We start from the raw sequence: 21370 nt of genomic DNA on the forward strand, positions 1-21370 counted from the left end.
GCTAAGGATGGAAAAGGAAGTTTTTATGACTGTGTAAGGGCAGGAATGGACACAGTGCAGGTTTTCTGATCCCATGCAGACCGGGTAAAGGAGGAGTCAGAGTCCTCAGTGGTTTTGCAGGTCTTTTATTGGGGTTCAGCGGGTACGTGGCAGGCAGGGGTGCTGGGGGGCTGGGAGGACTGCCAGCCCCCAGCAAATCTTCAGTCCTCCCAGCCCCCAGCAAATCTTCATTCTATCTGGGCTCTCTGGCGTTCTCTGCTTCTGCTTCGGGCTTCTTCTCTTTCGGCTTCTACTGGCATCCCTGTGACACCACCCTTAAAAGCACAGTCTTAGCCCAGGTGTACCCACTTCAGGTGCCCGCCATCAGGCATGCATTCAGGATCACAGAGTTCCCTCATCTATCCTGATGGCGGGAGGGCAGAAAAGCCTGATTTTTTACCTTACCCTACAGACTGTCAGTACAATTTTCATTTGGAGGGTAGATGAAATGGGCAGAGTTAGCCATTGCTCATCATTCCTTCCTTTGACTTGCTTTCCTCTGCTAAAACAAAGACCAGAGAGAACCCCGCTTTTAGAGGAGTTTTAATGTTTAGAATCTACTTAAAGTATGGGGTGGAAGGCTAAAAACTGAAAGGGCTGGCTTTCTACAGCTGAGTTTGGGAGAGAGGGCTGCCAGAACAGCCCTTTGTCTTCAGAATCCCAGGGGTCACATGGTCAGACTACACCCACTTACTAGAAAAGTTACAGGCTGGCTCCTCTCTCATTGATCCTCCCTACTTCCTTCCTTCCAAATGCCTCATTCCTCCCCCTGGGAGGTGCCCATCCTCCCTGAGAGTAATTTTGACTTCTTCACAGGCACACTTGTTTCTTGTTTCTCCCTCCGCCTGCTTCCTCCAAACTGGAGACAGTGGTCAAGGAAGCCACCAACACTGCTGGCGCCTCTCCCCACATTAGGCTTTCTATGCAAACCTTCAGTTTATTATGTAAAAGAAAGCCTGCGTTTCTCCTACTGCTTTCTTGTGACTTCTCCTTGGTGGACTTCAGTCACTCATGCAACAAATGTTTAGTAAGAACCTATACCATGTCAGGCCAGCACTGCTCTTGGCGATGAGGAGATAGTGAACAAAACAGTTTCAGATCTCACAGAGTCACAAGGCAGTTTGTGGGGGTAGTTAGAACACAATTAGGGCTCAACTGAGAGTAATCAGTACCATGAAGAAAAGTAAAGTGGGCTAAAGGGATGAAGAGTGATGAAAGAAGAAAGGAAGAGGTACTTCCAAGAGAGGCAGGAGACTGGACTGTGCAGGTGAGAGCAGGGAGGCAGAGGGGAATTTAAGCCAGTGGGACTATCCTAAGAGGGAGGGCTTATACCCTTTTAGCACTTCTAGGTCATATACTTTCACATTTTAATTGTTTTGCTCTTTTGTTTTTAGTTGATTTGATCAATATGTAGCATTTCCAAATACTGATTCTCAGTCATTCCATGAATTTAGAAAAAGGTGACATAATCCTTAGTCTATGTTCTTTTAAGAAAAATAAGCAAAGTTTTTAAGATGATAGCTTCTTCTTTTTTTTTTTTTAAACAATTTTTATTTATTTATTTATTTATTTTTAAGGAGAGACAGTACATTGAACTTTATTTATTTATTTTTACAAGCACTGGGTATAGTCAGAAGCGCAGGGGGGCGAGAGAATTCACCAGAGCCAGAGCCGGGAGCAGAGCAGGCAGAAGGACCGAAGTACACTGCTGAGGGGAGCAGTGGACGCCAGAAGAGGTCTGCGCGCCATGTGGGACCCTCCTCCAGTGGCCGGGGAGCAGCCGGGGATTGAACCCGGCGCTGCAGAGGCTGCGGGCAGCTTCGCAACCCAGCGCTCAACCGCTGCGCCACCGGGGAGGCCCAAGATGATAGCTTCTTATTAAAAGTTAACTGCAAATAGATGTCTGGATCAAGAAGATGTGGTACATATACACCATGAAATATTACTCAGCATTCAAAAAAGATAAACACATGCAATTTGCAGCAATATGGATGGAGCTGGAAGGGATCATGCTCAGCAAAATAAGCCAGAAAAAAAAAATACCAGATGGTCTCATAGCAGAAATTTAGAAAATCTAAATAAGAGACCAGGAAAAAGACTGTTTATGATAAAGTAAAAACCAAAATCAACAAACTATAAACCACAGACACGCTACATACAGGTGGGGGGTGAGGGGAGGAGGAAGGAGTAGAATCAAAACACGGGGCATGGGAATTGTATGGTTGTATGGGGAATATAACCAAGATGAAAACGCATACATTGTGCAAAAATGAAAAATGATGTAAAAAATATATAAAATAAAAAAACCAAAAAAAGTTAACTTCAAAATAATTTTCTGTTAAGCAAAGAGGTACTAGAGTGAGTGAAAAGGGCATTATCTAGTTTTGGTGAGCAATGTATCATGCTATGTTTAACAAAACGAGAGTCACTCAATGTGACCTCAAGATGGAATCAGGCATCACAAGCCAGGTTATTTGTTCCCCTAGGAGTAAAGGAAAGAAGAAGTTGTCCCAAGAACATGATTCTAGGTCTTTTTGCGAGTCAAGAAGGCTTCCTCTGAAAAGCAACATGAAGAAATCCCACAAATTGGGAATTTTTAACATGGGGAAATTCTTGGAACAGATATCAGAATGTGGATTTTTGGGTAGCTAGTTGAAGGGAAGACTAAAAAGAAATTTATTTATTTATTTATTTATTTATTTTTGATCAACCTGCATAATTGTATTTATTTTCTTTTTCTATAAATTATTTTATTTTATATAATTCTTACATCATTTTTCATTTTTGCATAATGTATGCATTTTCATTTTGGCTATATTCCTCATACAATTCCCACCTCCCTTATTCTGACCCTAATCCCTCTTCTCCTCCCCCCACCCCCATTGTAGTGTGTCTCTGGTCTATAGTTGCTTGCTGATTTTGACTTTTACTTTGTTGCAATTAGGGGAAGACTAAAAATTTAAAGACATCTCACTGAGATATAACATATGTTCAATGTTAAATGTGTCTAGAGAGAGCAGGAATCAAATGTTTGGGAACAAAGACAGAGCTAGCTTAATGAATATTCAAAATGGAGTGACTAATTCATAAATCTTGAGGTTTTGCTATATTTTAATGAGACACTCTTGTCAGCATATGACACTACTGCTAATATAGAATGCTTCATGTGTGATGGAGGGAAAGGGGTGAGGATGGAATGAGAAACATTTGTGGCATGGGGTACCAGGAGAGGCTTGAAAGTAATAAATCTCTCCTAGGAAAGCTCTAACACATGCAAGAGATAAAATCTTTAGCACATCTAAATTTTTTTCCAAATGAGTTTCTGTGGGATTTGAACCCAATTTATTTAGAACACAAAAAAGCGATACCTCCCAATTAGTTTTTTTTTTAATTCTTTTTTTTTTTTTTTAAGATTTATTTATTTATACAAGCATTGGGTACAGTCAGAAGCGCGGAAGGGTGAGAAGATTCACCAGAGCCAGAGCAGGGAACAGAACAGGCAGACTGATGAAGTACAGTCTGAGGGGAGCAGTGGGCGGCAGGAGAGGTCTGCCCACCATGTGGGACTGTCGCCAGGCGGCCAGGGATCAAGCCGGCGCTGCAGAGGCTGCGGGCAGCCTCGCAACCCAGCACCCAACCGCTGGGCCATGGGGGAGGCGCCTCCCAATTAGTTTGTAACAATAACTGATGGATAAGTGCTGCCCACCCGGCGCAGTGGAAGTGCTGCCCACCCGGCGCAGTGGCAGATTAGCAAGGCTGACCCAGGAAGGAGAGACTGCGCTAGGCGGTCAAGGATTCGGCGCAGAAATGACAGACAGACACACTTCAAGAGTGAAGATCTGAATGTAATGTGCTCTAAATTATTACACCTTTTTATACATTTTCTTTATGCATTACATCACATGAAATTATCGCAGAAATGATTAACATGATATTCTTTTCAACATAACATAATCACAAGATATAACCATGACATAGATTTAGTATTTCAAAATGTTACATTTTAACTAGTGATTGATTATGAATTACAATTTCAGTGATTCAAATATACTTCTTGCCCAAACCTGTTTAACTAGTTTATATGTTTTACCTACTGCTATTATTGTTATTACTACTGGAAATCTAGCCTTCTATATTAGCTCTACTATTATTTTGTTAATATTTTACTTGGGGTGGTTAGTTTTAATTAAAAGCTTGCAAGCTTAGTTCTTTTATATTTTAAAGGAACTATTGATTTATGCCTATTTATTTCTGATTCTTAAAAAGTATGTTTTGATGGATGGAGGAAGTTTTTGCATGTTTTTGTCACCTTGGTTGCTTACTGGATTTCAGATTGCCAAATTCATATAGTTATATTTTAATCAGTGACATTTGACTCTGTACACCATTATACCGTAACTAAGAAAATTCAAGTAATGCAGGAAAGGAAAACATTTATAACTAGACAGCTAAACAAAAAGGTATGCTGAAACATAGGGAAAAGTTGTTGCCATGGCAGGAACAGCAGGTGCATTGTCTTCATATCAATCAAACTTCTTATAGTTTAATATCGTCATCTTGCAGCAATGTGTTTGGGGAAAAGTGCAGTATGCTCCCCTCACATACTAACCATGCTGAACAGGGGGTTTCTTAACTGCGAGCCAACAGCATTTGCCTTGCCAGAATATTTTCATAATAATGCCCCTCGGGGACTGCGCCTGTCTTAGGTTGTCAGGAGTCACAGACATGTGCCCGGGCAATGCCATTTCTTGTCTGCCCCTGATCTTACCCGGCATTGACTGTCCAGTCCAGCGCACAGGGGAAAAGGGGTCTTATTTACTCTGACTTATGTTATGTCTGAGTAAAAGCCTCCCTTTTTTCCAGTGTTCACATGCGTTCAGCGGCAGAGGCTGCTGCAGATAAGAGAATATGAAACGTTATAGTCAGATTTCAGCAGAAACTTACAGGTGGTGACTGGAATCGAGGAAGTGGTATGTGGGTACAGGCAGAACAGCCAGGAGGGCACACTGCTTCTTCTCTGTACCAGTGACAGTTATCTTCAGCTACCACAGACCTCAAACCAGTCTCAAAATAAAACAAGCCTTGAATTAGGCCTTCAAATCGCTGTTTCACCAATATCAATCCAATACTTGTACTTTACTAACGAAGTTTGTTACTCACATAGCTCTTGCTTAAGTATTATTCATAGGCTTAAAAGTCAAAACTTGATTCTAAAAAATTCAAAAACTTTTCTATACAAGAAGTAAAATAAATTTTATATGAAGTATTTAATTCATTTCAAGTTGTTTTGTGTGTTTTATGATGTTTTCTAATATAGTAGTACATATTTATATCTCACAGATAAAGAAATACATGTATTTACTGGAGATGCTTAAGCATTTTTATTGGATGTGAGTGCATGGAACTACTAACTAAAAGATTTGGGCCTACTGGGGTATGCTATAGAGGCTCCTGAGAGATGGAGAAGGATTATGAAAGTGATAGGGAGGGCATCGCTAGTTTTAGTCATCGATGATTTTTCCAGCTCCATTATTCTTTTCATTTTTATTAATTTTTTTTAAATTTTATATATTTTTTACATCATTTTTCATTTTTCCACAATGTATGCATTTTCATCTTGGTTATATTCCCCATACAATTCCCACCCTCCTCATTTTGACCCTAATCCCTCCTCCCTTCCCCTTCCTCTTTCTCCCCCCCACCCAGTGTGTTTCTGATAATTCTCACTCTACTGTAAGGGCTCTCTCTTTTCCTTATTTTTAAAGCTATTTATATCAACAATGATTTATAAATTCTTGTTATAGTCAAAGGGATAATTCTTTTTTTTTTTTTTTTTTTTTTTTTATAGAGGCATGCTTTATTTATTTGTTTGCTGGTTTGTTTGTTTGTTTTGTTTATACATGCACTGGGTACAGTCAGAAGCGCGGGAGGGTGAGAGAATTCACCAGAGCCAGAGCGGGGAGCAGAGCAGGCAGAAGGACCGAAGTACACTGCTGAGGGGAGCAGCGGGCGGCAGGAGAGGTCTGCACGCCATGTGGGACCCTCCTCTGGTGGCCGGGGAGCAGCCGGGGATCGAGCCGGCGCCGCAGAGGCCGCGCGCAGTTTCGCAACCCAGCGCTCAACCGCTGCGCCACCGGGGAGGCCCCAAAGGGATAATTCTTAATGATTATTCAAATCTGTTTCGTCTCTCCTCTTTTGTCTTCTTCACTATTATAATTTTTTTCTTCAGATTAAAGGCAAGCCCTTTTGTTTCCTTCCTTGAAGACTTCTGTGACTCTTTCATAATCCTCTCTTTTTTTATTTTCCCTAGTTCTTATGTCTTTATGTGGTCTGGTATTTAATCATATTTTAATCCTAATCATAATCTTATTTAATCTTAATCTTAATCTAGTTGTTTCATGTGTGAGCTTCATGACTTCAGTGAGACTATAGACTCTTGAAAAGTAAGAACAAACTTTTCTCTTTCTCTCAGCTTTTTATTTGATATATCCTTGATGAAGTCCAGCAAAGAAAAACATCATTTTCCCCTCCCATGTCACAAGACCGGTACACGAGTTAACAGTGACTACCATTACATTCAAATAACTGACAGAAAAAAAGCACATAAGTTGACCCAAATTTTAAGCAAAGATTAAAAGACAAAAATCCATTGATAGACGAATGTAGTCTATAAAAAATAAATAATAATCTTTTTATACCTAATGAAAAATTAAGCCCAGGACTTACTTCTGATTGCTCTAGCAGCAAGGAAATGAGGGTACTATGAGTTGTTCAGTGGAAATAGGAATACTATTTCAGTAAGGAAAAGTAACTTTTTCTTGACCAGGAATTCCAAGAATTTACCCTTTAAGCATAGTCTATTGGGCTAAATGTTTTTAATAACAATTTTTCTAGAAAGAACCCATGTGACACTTTCAAATGAAAATTCATTAACTCATAATTTTATGAAAATATCTTTCAGGGGTGGATGGAAACAGACTGATAGAGTGTAGACATATAACATACCTTTCTGGTAGACTGGTCAAACCCAGGTTAGAGAATCATGAGGTATAAATGGTGAATAGAACCTGAAGCCAGTGTTTATGTTGCCAATTCTGAACTGATGGGAGCTAAGTGGATGAAAAAATTGAGTTCTATAGTAAATACATGAAGACTAGAGATTACTTATGATTGTACTAAAAAAGCTCATGTGTACACAGGATACCAAGTATGTTAAGGAGAATTCAGTGTTTGAAAGTTAAAGCTGGACCTGCAGTTCCATCATAGTGGATTTTTCTCAAAAAAGAAAACAGAAAAGAAAAAGTTGTGTATATGTCCAACTGCCTTAACAAGTACTTGAAAGAAACCCAAGGATTCTGGTCCACAAAGGATGATTAATAAACGTTAAATAGAGTGTTTTTGAGTTCAAGAGAACCAAATACTCACCACTACCATAGACGAACCTCATAAGTACTAATTAGATTTTATTTTCAACAAATTTTGCCCTGATGAACTGTGTTCTGATAAAGTAACTGTAAAATGGGACCCTAGATACTTAATTGAGAGAAACTGCTTCATACAGTTGCTTAGAATTCTTTGTCTGGGTACTGTATTGCATCTGTCTGAGATATAAAAAGGATTTTGGTATGCTAATATTTAGGTATTTTTTCCTGACAGTTATTAATCAGTATTTATCAACAAATATTTGTGGAGGAGATTCTATGTGCTCAGTAATCAGGTTGTGCTTCAACAATAGTCTATTTACCAGTTCACCAGTCTTGAATTTTGGATATTTCAGGGAAGGGAACAGGAGGGTGACTCCTTTCCAGGAAATGGTGGGAATTGAGTCAAAGAAAACTCTGCTTCCTGGTCCTTCTCCTGAAGGGAATTCACATGATTCGTTAGGTATGATTTGAGTTCATATGTAATCCATGCCATCCTAATATATTCCTAAATTCACATCTAAATCATCCTATTTTTGAATCTGTGACAACCCTTTTCCTAGTACTATTAAGGACCTAATGTTTATTTTCTTTGACTGGTTCTCACATTATTAATATGATTCAAACTGTATCTTAAAGCTCTGATATGAGCCTCATGTTCTGGTGTGCACACACTGGTGCTGTTGTGGGCTCATCCCAAAGGACTGGCTGATACTTTCTTGCCAGTGAGAAATAATTGCTAACAATAAATTATTGACATTTTCAGAATGTTAATTTTTTTTTCAGAATTTCCTTTCCTTTTCGTTTTTAAGGCAGGTTTAACAACATATTTTCATCCTGGAATAAATTTGAAGAAAATACATTATGATAGCATCAAACTTTATGAAAAACTGGAAGAAGAGACTGGACAGGTAAACACATTTAATTTGAAGTCATCTTTTTGGTCAGATTCTCAGAAATATAGGAATTTCTGGACTAATTTTGATATACCATGCTATGTGACTGAGTGTAGTGATATCACTTACTTGTAAATTGTTTAATATGATAGAGAAATCTGATGAGAGTTTAAAGTAAGACCTTCTAGAGTTTGCTTTACTACTAATTTAATTTCTTACCCTTGAATTAATGTCTCTTTTTGATTTTCTTAAATGAAGAAAGAATAAAACAGCAACTTTCAAAAATATCTCTAGTTAGTTACTATATCTAGAAACTAAGAAAGCATATCCTTTCAGCATTTGGATTGTAAAGGAGCTGACAATGTTGCATGCCTGCCAGATTGTCATACAACATTGAAAAAGACTTCACTGAAAGTCCCCACTTTTATTTTTATCTCTTTTCAGACTTATTGGAACTCTCAAAGTGGCAGGCAAAGAGTGTCTATAGGCTAAGAATGGAGTCTCCTTAAATATTTCATGTTGTTTCCCTTGCCTCAAACCATCAAATGGCTTCTACAGTCTATAGGACAACCGCCAAAGAAGGAGGGTCTTCAGTTGAACCCTGCCTGCCTTTCCAACATTTTCTCTAGCTACTCTTTGCTATGGTCTCAAGCTGCAGCTAGTTTTAATTATATGTAGCTCTGAAAGGTGCTGTGTTCTTTGACTAAAACAACATGCCCACCAGTCTCCATCTTGCCATAAACCTCCCACCCTTCCCAGGTTAACCCCTTTGAGAAGCCAGCCTTGACTTCTCCACCTGCCAGTCAGGCTAAGCTGGGACACATGTTTCTGTTCTAAGATTTCTGTACACCTCTCTTGTGATTATTGCTCCACTGGTCTTCCCTACAAGGTATGAGCAACTAAGGGCAACTACATCTTTAACCTTATCACCTAGTTGAGTGCTTGGTTAATGAATGCAAATGACTGCTAATTTCACTCCATACTTAATCTCATCACTTCAGCATTCTGATTTTTTGTATCCCCTCCTAAAATCCTTTGCATTTCTCTTCATGTAATTTTCTTTTCCTGTATTAATACACAATCCCATGTTATTATAATTATGCATTTAGCTGTCTGCATTCACCTGTAGACTGTAAGCTCCATCTTGGCAGCATCTTTGCCTCTCTCTCTTTTTTCTTTAAAGATTTATTTATGCACACAAGAACTGGGGTACAGGCCAGAGATGCGGGGTGAGGGGGGTTGGCAAGAGGATTCATCAGAGACAGAGTGGGGAACAGAACAGGCAGATTGGCTGAGGTACTCTGCTGAGGGGAGCAGCGGGCCAGGCAGGAGAGGTCTGCTGTGCCATGTGGGTTTCTCTGTGGCCGGTGGGGATTGAGCTCATGCTGCAGAGGCTGCGGATTGCTTCATAGTGCGGTGCTTAACCCCTTGTGCCACCAGGGAGGCCCATCTTTGCCTCTCTTGTTCATTCTGGCACCTCTAGGGTTTAGCATAATCCCTGGCACAGAGGCAGTAGTTAATAAGGAGTTGCTGAGTGATGTCTTTTCATAAGATACAAATATGTTATGTACTTAGCTCTTTCACTATATAGTCAATCTCTCTTCTGGACAGCTGCATTTTCTTTGTGCTAGAGAGCCATGATTAATTTGTGTACTTTTGTTAAAATTATTGTCACAGGTGGTGGGATTTCATCAGCCAGGTAGTATCAGAATTGCTACAACTCCTATAAGGGTAGATGAATTCAAATATCAAATGACTCGAACTGGCTGGCATGCAACGGAACAGTACATTATTGAACCTGAAAAAATTCAAGAGATGTTCCCTTTACTCAACATGAATAAGGTATTTATTTTTAAGGGCATTTTCAACATTTGTTGACTTCAATAAAGATTAGAAAGTTATTCTAAAAATTAATTTAAAATAGAAAAATAATTTTGAATGAATGTGCTCATTTTGAATGACAATCAGATGATTAATGGTGGAATTTGAGCAAATTGCAAGGTAAGCTATTATATATGCTAAATGAAATATTAAAAGGTAATGAAAAATCTTAGTTTTCCCCCTATGACAACTGAGGGAACATTCTCAGTGCTTTTCTATTACTGTGTCCCCAAGATCTAGGGGTTTTCACATATAAACCTTCTATTTGAGAACTGCAGAGAACACAGTAACCTGGTATGATAAATATGTGTGGAAAGACTTGTTAAAACTTTTTACAAAATCAAATTTAGAAATACCGTGCTATGTTGCAACACAAATATCACCTAGCTCATAGCTGTACTCCCCTAACAGGGTCTACAGGAGGTATTGATCTAGTTTTAACCAAACTTGTTTGTGAGAACTCACTTGGGAATTTTGTGTCCTTTTTACTGGGTAATAATAATGCCATTTGATTATAACAATAATGATTAACAACTATGTAGCACTCTAGCACATATGTATGTTTCGGTACTATGCTAAGTTCTTTATATGCATAATTTTGTTTGATCATCACAATAATAAAGGTATATATCTTTACTAAAGGGGAAACTGCCACTTAGATTGCTTACATAGTGGATCCGAGGTCATTCAGTTAGGAAGAGCTAGAGCAGAGATTTGAGCCCAGGCTCTCTGACTCCTTTGTACACACTACCTAAATGTGCCAAGTGGGACTGTGCAGAAAAGCAGTTGTTTATGTTTCTCTAAGCCCTTGGGACTTGTATTATTGATTTGGGTGCTGGTGTTGTTTGCTCTTGTGAGGCTTTACTGACTGCTTGGCACTCCTTTGTATCCTCTGTCTTTGGGTAATACTGGTATGCTAGAAGATTTGTGTTGCATTGAATTATCTGCACTGCAATTCCACCATAGCTAGTATTAAGTATATGCTTACATTTGTTTACATATCAATCAAGTAATGCTTTGCTAGAAGTTTGTGATATCAGAAATGTCTCAAGGGCATTAGAATTAGGCATCCCCACAGTGAAAATATGTGGGAAGAATATTCTCTGGGTCAGGGGCACTGTGCCAAGTCAAATAGATATGCGTTCACTGCCATAAGGACATAACCATTATAAAACATCAGTGTGACATTTGGAAGTCTATAGTTACATGAATTTATTAAAACCAAAGTCTTTTGTACAAAGACAAGATTGGATTAGTATTCAAAAACAAAGAAAATCCTAGATCCATATTATTTCACTGATATATAGTCTACCAAATATTTGAGGAGGAATTAATACTAATCCTTCACAAACTCTTCCAAAAATAGAAGCAAACATTTCTCAACTTATTCTATGAGACCAGTATTGCCCTGATACCAAAACCAGACAAAGACATCACAAGAAAAGGAAGGTCAATATCCCTATTAATATTGACACAAAAATCCTCAACAAAATACTAGTAAACTGAATTCTGCAACATATAAAAAACACTATGCAGCTTCACCAAGTTGAATATACCAAAGAAATGCAAGTTTGGTTTAAAATCTGAAAACAAGTCAATGTAATATACCACATGAATAAAATAAAGGATAAAAATACATGATCATCTTAATAGATCTAGAAAAAACATTTGACAAAAGCTCCTTGCTCATATTTGGTACTCAACAAATTTTTGTTGCATGGATGAGAACTAGCTATACTATTTCACTCTGTTCATTTTCCTAAAATGCATCTGAATTTTATTCGTTTCCCCCACAGTAACTAACCTGAAGCCCGGGTGCAAAGTAGATGGTCAAGAAAAAGCCATTGCATATATTTTTAAAATCAAGCATATATTTTCCTGACACCAGATATGTATTTAACATATGAAATTATTAACTGCTCTAAACAATTATAAATAATTGACCAATTAATATTAGATTTGACTGTGAATGTAAGAAACCAAAATAATAAATGCTTCAACAAAACAGCTTACTTCTATTGCTTTTAGTCAGTCCAGGATTTGACTTGTGGTTCTTTTCCATGAAGACATCAGGGACGCAGTTACTTTCCAGATCATTACTCTATCATTCTTAGAGTGTGACTCTTTTGATCTTATTTCAAGATGGCAGCTAGAGCTCTAGCCATTTTGTCTGCATTCTAGATAGCAGGATGGAGGAAGGGACGAAGAAGAGGAGCAAAAGGCACATGCCAGTTTTCTTTTTAAAATGGTTTGTGAAAGCTTCCACATGACAATTTTTTTTTTATGTTTTTTTGACCAAAAGTTAGTAACAGTTTTAGCTACCTTATTCTTGGAACTAATAGCTACCAAGGAGGTTGGAAATTCCTTGCTCTTAGTGTCTGTGTGTCTAAATAGACATTTGATTTACATTAATATGAGGGGAAGTGAGAATGGATGGTAGAGATAATTACTAACTTCTCAAATAGCCTGTCAACTTAATTCTCGGCATGAGTCCTAAATCTAAGCCTTGTTACAGGACAAAGAAGTGCAAACTGATCAATATGATGCCATGATGAACTTTATTTATTTTTTTATGGTAAATTATTAAAGAGAAAAGGAAACAGAAACCCTGTATAGACATAGGTGGCAGAGAGCTGCATGTGATGAACTTTTAAAGTCCAGTTTTCTTAAGTATTTTCTGTCAGGTTATGGTCACATTGAATAGTAAGTATATATTCATTGAATATTGACTCTTTGTGATTTAGATTTTAGCTGGATTGTATAATCCTGGAGATGGTCACATTGATCCTTATTCTCTAACTATGGCCCTCGCTGCTGGAGCTAGGAAATATGGTGCCCTTTTAAAATATCCTGCACCAGTGACTTCCCTGAAACTCAGGTCAGATGGAACATGGGATGTTGAAACACCACAGGGATCTATGAGAGCAAATAGAATTGTGAATGCTGCAGGTAAGTGTTATATCTTTTTTTTTTTTCAATTTGTGAATTTTTGAAGTGACAAAGATATAAGATATTTAGCCATAATGTTTTATACTATGAATACTGTGATGCTTCCAGTCAAATATTTTGTTTCTTTTAACAGTCCTCCTTCTATTATTTTACTCTGTGTGTGAGATATCACCCAGTCCTTGGTTATTCATAAAAAAAGTTGTTTACCTCCATTTCCCATTTTCTTTTGCTCCAGATTATGTTTTGCCCAATTATATCTCATTTTCCTTCCTATATTCATTTTATACTAATAACTGAATTCTAGTGTTCAAATTCATGAGCACTCTCTTTGTTCTCTGTTTGCTTTTTTAGAATAGACTTGATCATGTGTGTTATCTCTCATCCATCTCTGATTATTTTGGACTCTACTCACAAAACCTTTAACCCTTTTCCTTTCAGATCATTAATAAACACATTTCATAATCTTTCTTTAGGTTACTTGGTTACAGTTTAGATTCTGAGTAGTGAAGCCAAAAGGAATATTTGAGATAATATAACAACTCACTCATTTTCAGTTTGTGGAGACCAAGGTCCAGAGAGGTCATGTTAGTTGGTGAAGTGACACATTAATTATGACAGAACCAGGACTTGGACCTGGGTCTTTTGATTCTTGAGTTAATATACTTTCTAATAGGTCATTTGCTTATGAAATAATTTTCAACTGTCACACACACAAATAAATTCTTGTAATAGTAAATATGCTTGTACACTATAAACTGGGATAATAATTTCTTTTTTACCTGTAGTTCATAATGGCTAATTTAAAACCCAAATATAAGCATGACATAGTAACTAATTTTCTCCTGGAATGCTCCTTAAGTCATTATTTAAATTGTAAAATGAAAACAATCTTTATTATTTATCAAATCAAATGATATGCCTCAAGGCCATACTGGAAACATGTATCCTTAAGATTCTTTCCTCTAAATTATAACCTCTAATTGCTAATATTTGTAACAAAAATGTTTTTTATTGGTCTTCGAAAAAGTCATGTGTTTAATTATTTAAGTGTTTAAATTAGTATTTCTGAATCTTTCTAACCAATGAGTCTCTCTTTAAAAACACAAAAATCTCATGCCTTTTTTGATCTTATTTAAAATTCAAAATAATGTTGAATGACTTGCCTTAAAAAATCAAAGCAAAAGTATAAAACATCATTTTGTTTTGAACTTTGTTTGCTTATTACTAACTCCTCTCACTACTCTCTGCAATCCCCATCTGTCCCCCCCAAACCTCTACTTTTCTTGTCCATCCCCCAGTCTAAATTCTATTAGAAGATATATAGCAATGAACAGAGCTTACCACTTTGGAAGCATATATAATAATGATAATAATTATTGTGGTTATTGTAATTATTTCCTTGAAAGTCTATGCCCAATCTGGGCTGCACTAACATCAAGTTTCTATAATTTCTTGGTGTCAGCCTTATGATTACCCAACTCCTTGTGTACACAGCTTGCTCTATAATCGTGCAGCACTCATTCTGCTAGTAAACTGACTCACCCAAGATCTTGGTTCTTAAGATAATGTGCATAAGAATCACCATGGAAGTTTCCTAGACTTCAAAAAGGTTTTAATTTAGGTGGTCTGGCTGGGGCTTAGAAGCCATATTCTAGCAAGTACTCCAGGTCCTGTGCTGTTGTACCAGATGTTCTGCAAAGTATCTTTTGAGAAACACTGTTATATTATCTAGGTCTTCCTACAGCAGAGAGAATGTAGCAACCTTACTCTTGAGCAAGCAGAGCTGAAAACAGTTTTGACACTGTTAGTGTTCAACAGTCTGACCTCTTAGTGTGCAATAGTCTGACTTGCGTTTGGTACCTGAAGCTTTCAAAATCTGCTTGATTCTATCCCTTCCCTCAGGTGCACCTCAGGAAAAGGGCAGGAGCTATTTATTATGATGCAAACTCTTTCTCTGCATGGTGAATTTTTCTCTTGATGTCATTTCCAATTGACTCAACAAAGCTGAGATAATTGTATAAATTTTACTTAAGAATGTTCCTACTATGGTAAATCAGAAATAGGATTGGATCATGCCAACATGCAGTCCAGTGTTCCGCCAAAAAGAATTGCTTAATTTTGCCTGATACTCTGTGTCACAGAATGAAACCATCACTGCCTTTATATAAACCATGTGGTAGAAAAACTTGTCTGTGTGCCTTGACCTTTCATTTTAGCCTTATTCCTATTAATCACTGCCTTAAAAATAATGAAAGTTATTTCCAATGATTATTTCTCTTGACTCTTACTTGTTTTTCTGGTAATAATGGTAGATTTTAGAACGAATATTCCACTTTCTTTCTTCCCTTTGTACTTGGTGGGTGGGGGTTATAGCAGGGATTGAAGTATAACCTTCCTAAGTTTAAGTTAGCTTGATCCACCTAAGAAGAGGAGAATGTCAAGAAACTGCAGTAGCATAGCGTGAAACAATACAGAGTATGCCTGCTATGGGGTTTGAAATAATACAGTTATATGGTATTATACGTCCATTCCCACTTTGTTTTAATAACAAAATGCATCAATAAGCAAGCAATTCAATTCAGAAATTCATAAATATGTTTAAATGAGACAGAATTAATTTTCTTCAATTTATGTTTTTAATTGAAACAAGTATATTGAGGATACTGCAGTGGTTTGAATTGCTAGACTAAATATTTTGGCTTTTTATACTTTAAATCTACGCTAGTGCATATAACTAGAACATGTAACTTTATTACTTTTCTTATAAAGTCTTGACACTGGTAATTCACATCTTTGTTCTAGAAAAATAAATCAAATCTCTAAATTCTTTTTTTTATTAAACTTTTTTTTTTTAAGATTTATTTATTTTTATACAAGAACTGGTCAGAGGCATGGGAGGGTGAGAGGATTCACCAGAGACAGAGTGGAGAGCAGAACAGGCAGATGGACCAAAGTACACTGCTGAGGGGAGCAGTGGGTATGACAGGAGAGGTCTCCAGCACCATGTGGGTATCTCCCTGGATGGCCGGGAATCAAACCAGCACTGCAGAAGCTGCAGACAGCTTCACAGTGCTGCGCTCAACCCACTGCGCCACTGAGAGGCCCAAATCTCTAAATTCTTAAAAGACCAGCGAGCACTTCTAATGTCCACAGATAAGATTTCTAGTTTGCATGTAGCCACCCATTTCTGGAGCTATTATACAAGTGTAGCCATTGTAACTGTTAGGCCAAAACAAAGCAACAGAACATGAGGGTGTCGTGTAGATGGCTAACTCTGAGTAAACACTGGTATATAAGAATACATAGTCTGACTTCCCAGACTGACTCATGATTGACAATTCTATGTGTAACTATGAACTCCATGATAGATTTCAGATTATTAGATTCTGGAAAAAAAATAGAAAAGTTATGAAAATAAGATTCTCTAGCAGCCAGGGCTTGCGGAAGACATCGGAAGTTGTTGGAGTCACCTGCAGGCAGACCATGTTGAGCCTAGAGAGCGGCAGGCTCACCCCTGTGCCCAGGAAGGGGCATTCACAGTCATCTGAGGTCATCCATAGATGCCTGTGCACCTCCGGGTCTTGGCTGTCAGCAGATCTGAGAAAGAACGCAGAGGAACCCACAGAACCTTCCACTTGGAACTGGTGGAGTTCTTGGTGTCCTGGCTCTCAAAGAAGCCTCTCAGATATGAAGTATCAATAAATGAATTGATTAATGGAGGTTGGGAATAGCTCACTCAGTCATTGATGGGATTCCTGACATGATACTCAGGCAGTGAGGAGGAAACAGCAAAGAAAGAAGCAAGAAAAAATAGAGTAACACTAGATCAGAATTAAAAACAATGACAACCTAGCAATTAAATTTTCTTTTACCATCTACCTAATAAAAAGTCAAATTGGTGAGTATAAGTAGGGGAGAAGAAATGTTTTTGTCTCTTCCTACATTGACTGTCCTCATGCCATTGGTCTCTTTAGCAGAACTGTTCTACTCAGCTTCTGTGGAAGAAAACTTCTCACAAACCTGCAATAGCACAGCCAGCACATCTGGCCTGTGCTTGTGCAGTCTGCTCTTGCCACTTACCATACCAGTTTATGTGTTCTTCCATTTTTGGACTCAGATGGGTATTAAACTTTTCAGGCATAATGAATGCAACAAGACCCAAAATGATGTATATTAGTAATTTGTGTTCAGCAATTTGGAAAGCTCAACTCCATGGAAAAACTGGAAATCCATTTAATTTACAGCAAAGATTCCTTGCCTTGCTTAGTGGTTTAGGATTATGGGAGAATTAAGCTGCAGAAGCATCTTTTATTATAATTTTGTTCTTCCCTTGTTTTCAAAAGATTCTGATTTATAACTGCTATATCAGAAAAACATTTTAACCAAATGTCTTGTTGGGAAATTAATAGACCCAACTCTATCTGATGATTATTTCCTGTCCCATTGATCTAAAATTTAATAGTTTGAAATTTTGTGGGTTTTTTTGGATTCAGAGTCTTTGGTAATCATAGGTTAAGGATGACTGAAATAATTCCAAAAGGATTATGTTGAGGTAGTTGTAGAGAAGTGCATTTAAACTACTATGATATAAAACTGCAACGAAGTTAAAATTTTACCTGCAAAAATTTTGAATTTGTAAAATTACTTTTCTTTGGTAGCAAATGCTTACATTAAATAAAATCAGATTTTGACACTTTCATAAAAAGTAAGATTCTCTAATCATTTGAATAATTTCTCAAAATCATTGTGGAAAAAAAATAGATTACTCTCCCCTTCCAGCTAATGTGTTGATGGGTCACCACATTGTTGCTGAATAATAATTTTTGATTCCAAAATATTTTTGTTCAAATGAAGGTGTCTTGGATTTTTAAAATAAAGTCTTTCTGTATCAAGAGAGTCAATAAGATGTGATGATTCCATGGTCTCCCACTGTGATCCTGTCACATCTCTTTCCTTTAGCTCCATATCTGTATAAAGAGGGTTGCCTGGGGAGAAGCAAGGATTTTTTTTTTTTACTACAAATTTTTTGGTTCCATCTTTTGGAAAGGAAAAAATAATGTTCATTCCCCCCCCCCAATAAGTCAATCATTGTGCACAATGCAAAGTGAGACACGTTGGTTGTGGGACACCCACATGAGGCCTCTTCCCGTTGTTGTGACTTCTCTTCCTCCTGCTCTTGAACTGGTGCCTTCATGTTCTTTACAAGAAAGGATCTTACGAACATATTCAAGCTAAACTTAAAAAACAGGCAAAACTTTGTGCATCTCTCCCAAAGTATATTTACATTTTCAAATTTTTATTTAATAGAATTATCTTGTATTTGTAGAAATCCTAGGCATTAATAATTTGGGCAGGAGAGGCTCTAGGGGAGAGAGGGGATGACTTGTAGGGCTGTATTTTGCATGATTATCCTGAATTATGTTGATCACATCAATATGGGAGTCACTCCTTTGACCATTGCTATCCCCATCTTTCTTATCAACATTTATCTATTTTATATGTTTTTGGTTTTTTTCCTTCAAATAAAAATTTTCATTTTTTCTCTGCTCTCCTTTGCCAATGAGAAAAACACATTTTTAGGAATGGAGTTCCCTTAGATTACAGATATCTTCAAAGCTCTGGGACTATGTTCAATACTGTCTTCTCTTCCCCCATTCAATTTGCAATGACAAAAAAATTAAAGTTGTTATGACATTCTTTAGACTTTGTTATAAGTACTAAGGGCTCCTAAATATTTAATTTTAATGTAAATTGCATATCAAGATTAGATGTGTATATTATTTATGGTGACATTTTAAAATAATTTTTTATTTAAGGATTTTGGGCACGTGAAGTGGGTAAGATGATTGGACTAGACCATCCTCTCATCCCGGTTCAGCATCAGTATGTTGTTACGTCAACTATACCTGAAGTGAAAGCTTTGAAACGAGAACTTCCTGTGCTGCGTGACCTGGAAGGATCATATTACCTCCGGCAGGAAAGGGATGGACTTTTGTTTGGTCCATATGAAAGTCAGGAAAAAATGAAAGTTCAGGACTCCTGGGTCACCAATGGAGTCCCTCCAGGTGGGTTTAGCAAATGGAAGTGTGTACATGTCAGATACGTAGATTTTGTCCTCTCTCTGACCAGGCACTTTCTGTAGAATAAGATGACCCTGCTATACTAGACTATAGATATCCAGGACATTGATGGGGTTTAAAGTAAGCACTATTCTCATTTTCCTTAGAACAGCATGGAATAAGGAAAGAGAAAAGAGGCAGTTGGTGGTAGGGAAGCTGAAACAACATGTTTCTATGGCTTTGGAAGGCTCCAGGTAACTTTTTTATGCCCACACCAAGTCCTACCTCTCACTTTTTCCTGCATTCCCCCAGATTTGGATATTGCTGCTACTGTGCTTTGATAGTTGGAAACAAGATTGGTATCAGAGACAGGATATCCAACCTGTTAAGGATGAAAGCCTCAAGATCTATAACAGAACACATGGGCTGGTACTGCAAAGGGAGAACCCCTGCCTCCTTTCAATATATGGTATATAAATGGATGTGGGAAGGTTCAGGCCACTATGCTAAAAGCAAGAAGTACTATAGTTGCTCATTCAAGGTCTATGAGAAAGATGTATCTTTTTTGTTTTCAATGAAACATTTCTACAAAACCAGATTAAGGATGGAGGTCACATAAGAAGGTAACTCAAAATTTAACCTATAAAAGGAGCTGAAATATTAAAGGAAACCTAAAGAAATGGAGGAAATTGTGCCTTTCTAAAACTATACTGTGATAAAGCTACTCCTCAAAGAACACATATGCCCAAGAAACAACAAATGATCACTAAACAGTCTTGCACAGAAGTTGGGCCAGTGAGCAGAGGGCTTTAGATTTACTGAGTGGGAGCTGCACATTTGGACTTGAGCAAAATGGTTCTAGCAGGAGGGTTGATCTGCCTTCTGGGAGCCTCCCTCTCTGTTTTTTCCCCACCATGGTACTCGAAACAAATATTTAAATAATTCCAGTTGGACAGAGACCAGATCTTTAGGTGGACCTGGGCACCCACAATTGCTTGTCTCACCCTGGTAGTCTGTGCAGATGCCATCACAATGACCCAGCATAAGGTTCACAGGAGCTCCAAGAAGAAGCTGGCTGGCTGCTGTGTGGGAAAATCACCAGTATTGGTGGAGGTATTCTTTTAGAAACTTCTCTTGGACCTACCTTTATTTATAGTGCTTTTTATGAATGAGAAGATCATTGTACTCAAAGACCCTGACTCTTTTCACAGAATTCTAACCCTTGGCTGTATGTGGGAGCCAGCTTGAGCCACACCATTTCTTCCCTGCTGAAAGGAGTATTAAAAGTGGTCTGGACTCCATTATCCTGGACCCTAAAGTAGTTTCCATTCTTCCCAGTGTCCTGGCATGACTTTGTAAATTCCCATTTGCCCTCACCTGAGAGATGGAAGCAGGCTTATATGTGTAGATGAAGGATAAATACCTCTCCAAATGGTCAAGTATGTTTTTTAAAATTATGATTGGAGTAAATATTGGAAACAGTTAACTTTTAAGTTTAACTTTCATGATTTTATTATTTCAACAAAAATAATACTATTATTTTTAGTAATGTTAATGGGTCACCATCTGTTAGTAGTGAACGTCAAGTTTAGACTTAAAGAACAAAGAGGAAGTGCCATTCTAACAGGGCATCTTTAAATGTAAGCTGATTCAGAGAGTTAAATCACCTTGGAATACTTGGCAGTGCAGCTGTGGCCTCCCGACCACAATGGTGTGTCATTTCAGGTTTTGGAAAGGAACTCTTTGAGTCTGATCTAGACCGAATCATGGAACATGTTGAAGCTGCGATGGAAATGGTTCCAGTCTTGAAAAGAGCTGATATCATCAATATTGTCAATGGTCCTATCACTTATTCTCCTGACATTCTGCCTATGGTAGGGCCCCATCAGGGGGTTAGAAACTACTGGGTGGCTATCGGCTTTGGGTAAGTATCTCTGTGTATTCAGTATTTTGTTACAGAATCATGCATTATTAGATACATAAAAATGCCCGGGGGGGTGGGGGGGGGCAAAGAGTTTTCGCCTTTTCATTATAGTTGTAATACAAGAAATAAGAGTTTCAATGTTAAAACTCTGTATAATTAATACCTTATGTAGGTTTTAAAGATTCACATACAAAAGGGCAA

General features: G+C 37.7%; 2 protein-coding genes across 2 annotated transcripts in view; both read left to right on the forward strand.

The window, feature by feature from the left end:
- DMGDH (dimethylglycine dehydrogenase) overlaps nucleotides 1-21370 on the forward strand; it is a gene marked incomplete at both ends in the record, with an annotated part of 58743 nt that overhangs the window by 6075 nt on the left and 31298 nt on the right. Inside the window, 5 exons of the mRNA XM_084233078.1 lie at nucleotides 8273-8371; nucleotides 10034-10198; nucleotides 12982-13186; nucleotides 19003-19251; nucleotides 20971-21169. Coding sequence (XP_084089204.1) covers nucleotides 8273-8371; nucleotides 10034-10198; nucleotides 12982-13186; nucleotides 19003-19251; nucleotides 20971-21169 — 917 coding nt within the window. The remainder of the gene's footprint in view (nucleotides 1-8272; nucleotides 8372-10033; nucleotides 10199-12981; nucleotides 13187-19002; nucleotides 19252-20970; nucleotides 21170-21370) is intronic.
- Nucleotides 17109-17363, forward strand: LOC311171194 (phosphatidylinositol N-acetylglucosaminyltransferase subunit Y-like; the record flags this gene model as incomplete). Its single annotated transcript, XM_084233865.1, has 1 exon — nucleotides 17109-17363. The coding sequence occupies one exon, from the start codon at nucleotides 17109-17111 to the stop codon at nucleotides 17361-17363; it is 255 nt and encodes an 84-aa protein (XP_084089991.1).

The sequence above is a fragment of the Talpa europaea genome, assembly GCF_964194135.1.
Source record: "Talpa europaea genome assembly, chromosome: 5".
In the NCBI taxonomy this organism is placed as follows: Eukaryota; Metazoa; Chordata; class Mammalia; order Eulipotyphla; family Talpidae; genus Talpa; species Talpa europaea.